At 35.2% G+C, this 9,890-nt stretch overlaps 1 protein-coding gene and 1 non-coding gene across 2 annotated transcripts; one reads left to right on the forward strand and one right to left on the reverse strand.

The window, feature by feature from the left end:
* The first annotated feature begins 6,369 nt into the window (after positions 1 to 6,369).
* LOC145957462 (uncharacterized) lies at positions 6,370 to 8,640 on the forward strand. The gene has a single exon (XM_083073724.1). The coding sequence runs from the start codon at positions 6,370 to 6,372 to the stop codon at positions 8,638 to 8,640; it is 2,271 nt and encodes a 756-aa protein (XP_082929850.1).
* Positions 6,652 to 6,758, reverse strand: LOC114915429 (small nucleolar RNA R71). Its single transcript, XR_003803425.1, has one exon. It is a non-coding gene; the product is annotated as a small nucleolar RNA R71 (small nucleolar RNA).
* Positions 8,641 to 9,890: the final 1,250 nt, after the last annotated feature.

The following is a 9,890-nucleotide window of genomic DNA, read 5'->3' on the forward strand; positions in this document are numbered from 1 at the left end:
ATACAAAATAATATGAAAAGTCTCGGTCTCACTAATAATATATAAAAGAGGTATAGAGTCTTAGTTTTTACTTTCAAATAGCTAAATTTCCCCGGTAATACCATAGTTTTCTATTTTGATTATTCTATTTATTTTACTCTAAAAATGACATTAACTTAAAATTTTAATTTCTACATTCTATTTTTTATTTATTATTTTTGATCATTTCTCATTTATATTTTACTTCAATTATTTTATATCCTATATTTTTGTTTAAATAAAACAAATAGAGGCACAATCCTATACTAGTAAAAATAATAAAGGTTTGCAGAATATAAATCAAGCAAGATAATATATAATTAAAAAGTTTAAAATAATCTTAATTAATATTGGAGATCAAAGGTAGTTATAAAAAAATTATAAAAGGTAGTTATTACTACAAGAAAATTGTCATACAGTGATATACATTCTATAGTGACATTATACATGTTACTAAAAATTACTTTTATCCACATAATAAATATAATATATGTTAATATATTGCTAAAAAAGTGTGAATAAATGCTATAGTGACACACAAAATATATTGTTAAACTTATTCAAAATCAATACTAAAATTGTATTTAATTATATATCAAATAGATATATACCTACATATATTATATCTATAGTGACACTTTTTATATGTCATTATATATAATATTTCTTATAGTGTACGTATTTATACTATATAATATATAAAGGGGATATCTCTCTTTAATTTTTATATTTTTTTAGACATTTATATCCCTTTATTATATTTTTTTCCACATCATATATCTTAAGAATAAAATAGAAGAAAAAACATGTATAAACAATTAATTATGCACTCTTTCAATAAAAATTATCCTCTTATTTTATAACAAACTTTAATCTTCAATTTTACTTAAAATTATTTTACTATTTCGTAATTATATATTGTCTCATGTGACTTACATTCCACAACCTCTATTATTTTTATTTATTATTTTTTATTATCTTTAAACAAAATACATAGAGACATGATTTGTCTTGACTCCACTAGTTATTGATAAAGTGAATAATTAAATTGTAACAGCCCAATTTTCACAAATTGTTTGAGGGTCCAAAGGCCCAATAGGGGTGATTAGTAGCCCAGAACAGGCTGTTCTCAAATTGGAACGGGCCGTTCCAAACTACTAAAATGAGAGTGATTTTGTATCCCAGAACGGGCCGTTCCAAATCACCAAAAATGTCTAAAACCCTAATTGAGAACGGGCCGTTCCATATATGACCGTTGTGGGTTAAGTGCAACCCTAGAACGGGCCGTTCTGGTTTGAGAACAGGTCGTTCTGGATGTGAATTTTACACATGCCGTCAGAGTCCAGAACGGGCCGTTCCAGATTTGAAACGGGTCGTTCCGGCGACGCCCGATGCTTATAAATAGAGCACTTTGGCACTCCCAAAATCGCACTTTTCAGTCTTGACTTCTTTCAATTCTGACTTCTTTCTTCTACATTCTCTTCTTTTCCTTCTACATTCTTTGAAGATCGAGGGGCACTTAGAGGAGGAGACCAAGGAGATCTCTATTTTAGTTTCAACTACTTTTATCCAGGTACGGGGGAAAATGGATTATTTGTATGTAGAGTTACATGAGGAAATTGGGTAGAGGAAGAGTACCTTAAGATTATGAGTAATTTTATAATTATTTCTGTTTGAGAAATTGATAGTCCCATTAAATTATGTATGTGTTGAGAATTAGAAATATATATTTAATTCGTATGAATGATGATCTGGGAGAGAGAACAAAATTGTAGAAAAAGTTCCTGTAAGTTAAGTTTTGGAAAATTGAATTATTTCTGTTTGAGGAATTGATGATCCCATTAGATTTTGTATGCATTGAGGATTAGAAATATGCTAATAATTTGTAAGAATGATGATCTGGGAGAGAGAACGAAATTGTAGAAAAGTACCTGTGAGTTAGGTTTTGGAATAATTGGGGGTTTTACCATTATGTTAAGATTATATTAAATTGGTAATTTCATTGATTATTGTAACACCCCGAATTTTATACTAATACAATGTTGATTTTCATATAGTTATTTTAGTTAATTAAAGGGTTTTTTTATAAAATATTGTACAGGTTTTTAATAATTTAAATTGTTTGTGAAAATTTTTATAACATTCTATTTTTTTTACGCCGGAACGGGCTGTTCCAAACAAAGAAAATATACTATTTTTGAAGTAGTAGAACAAGCCGTTCCAAAGTAGAAAAGAGGCTAAATTTGATTTCTCCAGAACGGGCCGTTCTAAAAGGGGAACAAGTCGTTCCAGATTTCTAAAAATGCCTAAAAGGTTTAGTTAGAAACTGGGCGTTCCAATAATAGTCAATGTGTGTTAACATGGACTCTAGAACGGGCCGTTCTGATTTTAGAACGGGTCGTTCTGCTTTTTGAAAATGGATCGTTCCGATTTTAGAACGGGCCGTTCCAGTTGTACATTTTGTGTATATTCGAAGGCTCCGGAACGGGTCATTCCGAATTCAGTACGGGCCGTTCCGGGTACACCAGGATGCCTATAAATAGGGGCAGGGGGTGAAAAAAAAAATTATAACTGAGTAAGAAGTGAAAATTTTAGAGAGAGAAGAAAGAAAGAAAGAGAGAGAGAGAGAAAGAAAGAGAGGGAAAGAGAAAGAAAGAGAGGGAAAGAAAGAGGGAATCCAGAGGAGGAGGTCCTGCCCAAGTTCTAGCTCCTGCTTATCCAGGTAAGGGGGGAGTGAGAAACCTCGCTCGGGGGTGCGGGGATAATTGTTGGATAGTTTGATTGTCGGATTGGCCCCCAATCCCTTGCTTGTTGTTTTGTTTTACTTTCTGTTTACTCTATTTTGTTCCTTGTTGGAAATAATAAATGAATACGTAATTAATGTTCCTTGTGTATGCTTGCTTAGTATGTCAGAGAGCTAAGGTAGAACACCAAAAACCTTCAGGTCTGATGCAACCTTTAGATGTGCCTGTATGGAAATGGGATAACATCTCTATGGATTTTGTAGTTGGGTTACCTAGAACTGTGAAGAACTTAGATGCTATATGGGTCATTGTGGATAGATTGACTAAGTCTGCCCATTTTATTCCCATTAATATTAGGTATCCTTTGAAGAGGTTAACCAAGTTGTACATTAGTGAGATCGTGAGGTTGCATGGAGTTCCTACTAGTATAGTGTCTGATAGAGATCCTAGGTTCACCTCTAGATTTTGGGAGAGTTTGCATAAGGCTTTATGCATTAAGCTTAGATTGAGTTCAGCCTACCATCCCCAAACAGATGGCCAAACTGAGAGAACCATACAATCTTTGGAAGACTTGTTGAGAGCTTGCATCTTAGAACATGGGGGTAGTTGGGATAGTTTCCTACCTTTGATAGAGTTTACCTACAATAATAGCTACCATTCTAGTATTGGGATGGCACCCTATGAGGCTCTGTATGGTAGGAGATGTAGAACACTTTTATGTTGGGTAGAACCTGGAGAGAATGCCATTTTAGGACCTGAGATAGTTCAACAAACTACTGAACAGGTTAAGATGATCCAAGAGAGGATGAGAGCAACCCAGAGTAGGCAAAAGAGTTATAATGATAAGAGGAGAAAAGACCTTGAGTTTAAAGAAGGTGATCATGTATTCCTTAAAGTCACTCCTTGGACAGGAGTAGGCAGAGCACTGAAATCCCGTAAGCTTACTCCACGTTTCATTGGTCCTTATCAAGTTCTTAAAAGGATCGGTGAAGTAGCCTATCAAATTGCCTTACCTCCATCTCTTTCAAATATCCATAGTGTCTTTCATGTTTCCCAACTCAGAAAGTATGCCCATGATCCTTTCCATATCATTGAGCCTGACAACATTCAGTTGAAGGATAATCTCACCTATGAAAAGGTTCCTTTAAGGATTGATGACACAAGGGTGAAACAACTGAGAGGAAAGGAAATCCCTCTGGTTAAGGTCGTTTGGGGAGGAAATTCTGAAGAAAGTGCTACATGGGAATTAGAAAGCAAGATGCGAGAAGCTTATCCATTTCTGTTTTCAGGTAAATTTCGGGGACGAAATTTCTAAAAGGAGGGGAGAATTGAACACCCCGAATTTTATACTAATACAATGTTGATTTTCATATAGTTATTTTAGTTAATTAAAGGGGTTTTTATAAAATATTGTACAGGTTTTTAATAATTTAATTTTTTTGTGAAATTTTTTATAACATTCTATTTTTTTTTACACCGGAACGGGCTGTTCCAAAAGTGAAACGGGCCGTTCCAAATAAAGAAAATATACTGTTTTTGAAGCAGCAGAACGGGTCGTTCCAAAAGTGGAACGGGCCGTTCCAAAGTAGAAAAGAGGCTAAATTTGATTTCCCCAGAACGGGCCGTTCTAAAAGGGAAACAGGCCGTTCCGAATTTCTAAAAACGCTTAAAAAGTTTAGTTAGAAACTGGGCGTTCCAATAATAGCCAATTTATGTTAACATGGACTCCAGAACGAGCCGTTCTGATTTTAGAATGGGCCGTTCTGCTTTTTGAAAACGGGTCGTGCCAATTTTTGAACGGGCCGTTGTTAGTTGTCATTTTTACTTGAATTTCATGAATATTATTGTGTAAAAATTGGCATGCTTTCATTTTTCCCCTTTTAAATTGCCCAAGGATGTGAATATTATATATAAATATGTAAATTATGTTATAGAAATCCAATCCAATCAAATTATAATAATTTTTTGGTTAATTATGATGGTTTTGCTTTGTAGGTTAAGAGAAGAGAAATCAAGACAGAGAGAAGAAATGAAGTTCACAAAGACTCATGGAAGAAAATATGTTTATCTCTATCAGCTCAACAAGGCTTAAGCTATATCAGTAGGGCTTAAGCCATTCTAGAGACATTAAGATTACAATCTGCCAAAAAAAGGCTTAAGCCATTCCAGAAAGGCTTAAGCTATCTCAATTCCTTCATGGTTAAGTATTTAAAAAAGGGCTTGAGCCGATCAGAAATAGCTTAAGCCAATTTGTGGCAGTAAATGACCCCTTGTTATAAATCATAACATAAAAAATGGGAAGAGAAGAGAAGACGAAGAGAGCTTAGGAAGAAACGACACACCTGAACCATCTCTTTCTCTCTAGCCTCAAAGATCATCCAAGTTGAAGATTTTGGTGGTGATTCCGACGTTTCGGGAACGGAACGATGACAATTTCTACTAGATTCTTCTTCTTCTTCTTTTGTTGGTTGGCTCTCATGTAAATGAGTAGCTAATCTTTTCCTTTTGGGATTGGATGTAACCTCTTGCACCTTAATATAACTCTTGAATTTCACATATATGATTATGATCTCTTCTACTTATTAGTGATTCATTTTCGTTCTTAATGCCTTTACGTTTTGATCACTCGTATTTGGAGCTTTGATTTAGAACTCAATTGGAAAATGTTTTCTAGATCATGATTTAAAATGAATCACCTAATGGTTTAAGTTGCTAGGAGTAGAGCTAAAATCATTAGTCTTTAAAGGATTTTCTTAATGCAGGTTTTCCCTTATTTAAATATGCAAGGAATTGATATTTAAAGGGGAAAACTTAGAATCTCTTTACTAAGGAATTAGTATTGAGTGATTGTAATCCTAGATAATATTGTAGGAGAGGGATTAACATATGTATGCTTATTAAGATTACAAAGAGGTGTAGTAGGTGAAATCCAGTCCCAAGCATCTCATATATGAATTTCTCTAATACTTATTTGAATTTGCATATTTGTCACTTGTTTTAAGTTCTACTACTTTTAACTTTGAGTTTAATGAATCAGTTGTTGAACATGTGTGAATATGTAATATGTATTTATTGTGTTCTTTTCTAAATTAATTGAGAATCAATCAATCTACCTAGTCCCTGAGGAGACGACCTTACTCATCACTGTTACAAGTTGACTCTGGTACACTTGCCACGGGATCAACAAGTTTCTGGCACCGTTGTCGGGGACTAGCATCCCAGATTGATTGTTTTTTAATTTCTTTAGTTAAGTCAATTTGTATATATTTTATTTAGTATAGTAGTTTTTATATCCTTTGCTAACTATTTGTTCTAGTTCTGTTCTTTGTTTATGCGAGGTAAAACTCCAGCTGAGCAGTTACTCTTTGATCCTGAAATAGAGAAAATAGCTAGGAGAAACAATAGCAATACAAGAAGAAAGAAAGAACTGGAAAAGCAAAGAAAGCAACAAGAAGATTGTATTGACTCAGCTTCTTCCGTCGTTCACAGGAGGAAATCATGGGAATCCAGGAAATCATGCCAATAATGGAAACCCAAGAAGAACTTTAGGGGACTATGCTCAACAACAAGGTCCTAGACATTAGTAGCTCCAACTACTTCAAGAGCAATGGAAATGAAGCCTACCTTCCTTAGCTTAGTTAGTGCACATCAATTTGCAAGGATGGACCATGAGGATCCATATGCATATCTATCAAACTTTTATGATCTGTGTGGTACCATGGGAATTCCTGAAGGTGATGAGGAAGCAATTTATCTACGTTTGTTTCCTTTCTCTTTAACAGGTAAGGCCAAGACTTGGTTGCAATCTCATCCTAATCAAAGTCTTATCAGTTGGAGTGATGTGGAGAACAAGTTTGTGAACAGATTTTATCCATCCTCAAAATATATTAGTGCTAAATCAGAAATTGCTACCTTTCGCCAAGGGATGGATGAACCTTTCTGTGAAGCTTGGGAGCGTTTCATATCTCTTCTAAGGAAATGTCCTAACCATGGTTTTGAGGATATTGCTCAACTAAACTTCTTTTGCAATGGAATCAAGCCAAAGGTTAAAATGCTCTTAGATGCAGCTGCAGGAGGTACAATGATGTCAGTTGACCCTGATGAAGCAACAAAAATCATAGAATCTTTGGCTTCTTCTGATCATCAAGCACAACATAGCAGGCATAGTCATCCCAAGAGAGGTGTTCTTGATCTTAATACAAATGATGCAATTTTAGCACAAAACAAATTGCTTTCTCAACAAATTGAAGCTCTCACTAAACAAATGGCAAAACTTCCTCAGCAGCTCCAATCTATTAGTTCAACTCCTCCACCTCATCAAGTTTTGAGTTGTGATTTCTGTGGTGGTGATCATGCTAATGGTTTTTGCACAGGACCTAGTACTAGTCAAGAAGAGGAAGTAAATTACATGGGTCAACAACAACCAAGAGGAGGTAATTTCAATAATTTTTCTAACAATTATATGCAGGGATGGAGGAACAACAACAAAAACAATCAGAAATATGGTTGGAAACAAGATGTAAGACCCTCCAATAGACAACCACCTCAACAACAACACCAAGGCTACTTTTCTTCAATGCAGGAAAAGACAACCAAGTTGGAAGATACCTTGAACCAATTCATGCAAGCTTCCCTTGCTAATCAAAAGAATACAGATGCTTCCATCAAGAATTTGGAGATTCAGGTTGGTCAGATAGCAAAGCAACTTGTTGATCAGCAAGGAGGATCATTTTCAGCCAACACCAAACCTAACCCAAAAGAGCACTGTAAGTCTATCACAACAAGGAGTGGAAAGGAGATTGGGAAGGGGATTAGAGATAATTTGAATGATATTGAGGGTGTTGAGGAGAAAAAATTGAGTGAAAGAGAAAGTGATGAAGAGATCAAGGAGGAAGTTGAGAAAAATAAAGGTGAGGATGTAAATAGAGAAAATGTGAGAAGTAAAGAAAAATTTGAAAAAAAAGATAAAAATGAAAGAAGTGATCAATCAATCAAGAAAGAGAAAGGTGTAGCTATAATCCCATCAGTCAAAGATTTGCCATACCCACATGCACCTTCTAAGAAAGATAGGGAGAGACAATTTGCCCGCTTTCTAGACATTTTTAAAAGGCTGCAGATCAACATTCCATTTTCTGAAGCACTGGAACAGATGCCCACTTATGCAAAATTCATGAAGGAGCTTCTGACTAAGAAGAGAAGATTAACTAATTATGGAATAGTGGAGTTAGAGGCAGGATGCAGTGCAATCATTCAGAAATCCATACCTCAAAAATCTAGAAATCCTGGTAGCTTTACCATTCCAGTCACCATTGGAAGATTACTTGTGGGAAAAGCATTGTTAGATTTAGGGGCAAGCATTAACTTAATGCCCTTATCTATGATGAGAAGGATTAGTGATCTAGAAGCTAGGCCTACTAGGATGACTCTTCAATTGGCAGACAGGTCAGTGAAATATCCTCATGGGATAGTGGAAGATGTGCTGGTGAAAGTAGATAAATTTTTCTTTCCAGTGAATTTTGTGGTGATGGATATGGAAGAAGATAGAGAAGTGCCATTGATTTTGGGTAGACCGTTCATGAAGACTGCAAAAGTAATAATTGATGTAGATGATGGTAATTTGAAGGTGCGAGTGCAAGATGATGAAGTAAATTTTAATGTTTTTGAGGCTATGAAGTATCCATGTGAGCAAGATGAGTGTATGAGAGTGGATGTGATTGATGATTTAATTCATTCCACTAGGAAGCAGTTGCATAGTTCTAGTCCTTTGGAGAAAGCACTCATGGATGCCTTGGAAGATTTGAATGAGAAGGAGGAAAAAGAAATTGAAGAGTGTTTGAGGGATCTTGATTTTGCAAAAGAGATTCTTCCAAAAAAGTGAAGATTGAAGAATTAGAGAAAAATGCAAACATGGAAGTGCTAAAACCAGAATTGAAGATGTTGCCACCACAACTTAAATATGTATTTTTGGAAGATGGTGGAAATAAACCAGTTATCATTAGCAATTCTTTGACTCCCTCTGAAGAAGAACAATTAGTTAATGTGTTGAAGAAAAATCAAGAAGCTATAGGTTGGACTTTAGCAGACTTAAAGGGTATTAGTCCTTCCTACTGCATGCACAAAATTCATATGGAGCAGAACTATAAACATGTGGCTCAACCTCAAAGGCGTTTAAATCCAACAATGAAGGAAGTGGTGAAAAAAGAGGTTTTAAAGCTTTTAGAAGCAAGAATAATCTATCCTATTTCAGATAGTACTTGGGTAAGTCCTGTTCAGGTTGTACCAAAGAAAGGAAGGATGACAGTGATTCAGAATGAGAAGAATGAATTGATTCTGACAAGGACTGTCACTGGTTGGAGAATGTGTATAGATTATAGAAAACTCAATCAAGCAACCCGAAAAGATCACTTTCCACTACCGTTCATGGATCAGATGCTTGAGAGGTTAGCTGGACAAGCATACTATTGTTTCTTGGATGGATACTCTGGTTACAATCAGATTGCAGTGGACCCAGAAGATCAAGAGAAGACAACTTTCACATGTCCATTTGGTGTCTTTGCTTATAGAAAAATGCCTTTTGGTCTATGCAATGCACCAACTACATTCTAGAGATGCATGTTTGCCATCTTTTCTGACTTAGTTGAGAAATGTATAGAAGTCTTCATGGATGACTTTTCTGTATTTGGTTCTTCTTTTCTAATTGTTTGGAGAATCTTGACATCGTACTGAAGCGGTGTATTCAGACTAATCTTGTGCTTAATTGGGAGAAATGTCACTTTATGGTAACAGAGGGAATTGTGTTGGGCCATAAAATTTCTTCTAGAGGTATTGAAGTTGATAAGGCCAAAGTAGAGATCATTGAAAAGCTTCCTCCACCAACAAATGTCAAAGGAATCTGGAGTTTCCTTGGTCATGCTGGATTTTATAGACGGTTCATCCAGGACTTTTCAAAGATTGCAAAGCCATTAAGCAACTTACTCAATAAGGACACTCAATTTAATTTTGATGCATCTTGTTTGAATGCTTTTGAATTATTAAAACAAAAATTGATTTCAGCTCCTATCATTGTTGCCCCTGATTGGAATTTAAATTTTGAACTAATGTGTGATGCTAGTGACTATGCAATTGGGG

Source organism: Cajanus cajan, chromosome 4 (genome assembly GCF_000230855.2).
Source record: "Cajanus cajan strain Asha chromosome 4, NIPB_CcT2T_4, whole genome shotgun sequence".
Classification (NCBI taxonomy): domain Eukaryota; kingdom Viridiplantae; phylum Streptophyta; class Magnoliopsida; order Fabales; family Fabaceae; genus Cajanus; species Cajanus cajan.

Excerpts from the sequence above, each read along its gene's own strand:
- LOC145957462 (XM_083073724.1), top strand. The coding sequence starts at position 6,370 with ATGGAAATGAAGCCTACCTTCCTTAGCTTAGTTAGTGCACATCAATTT.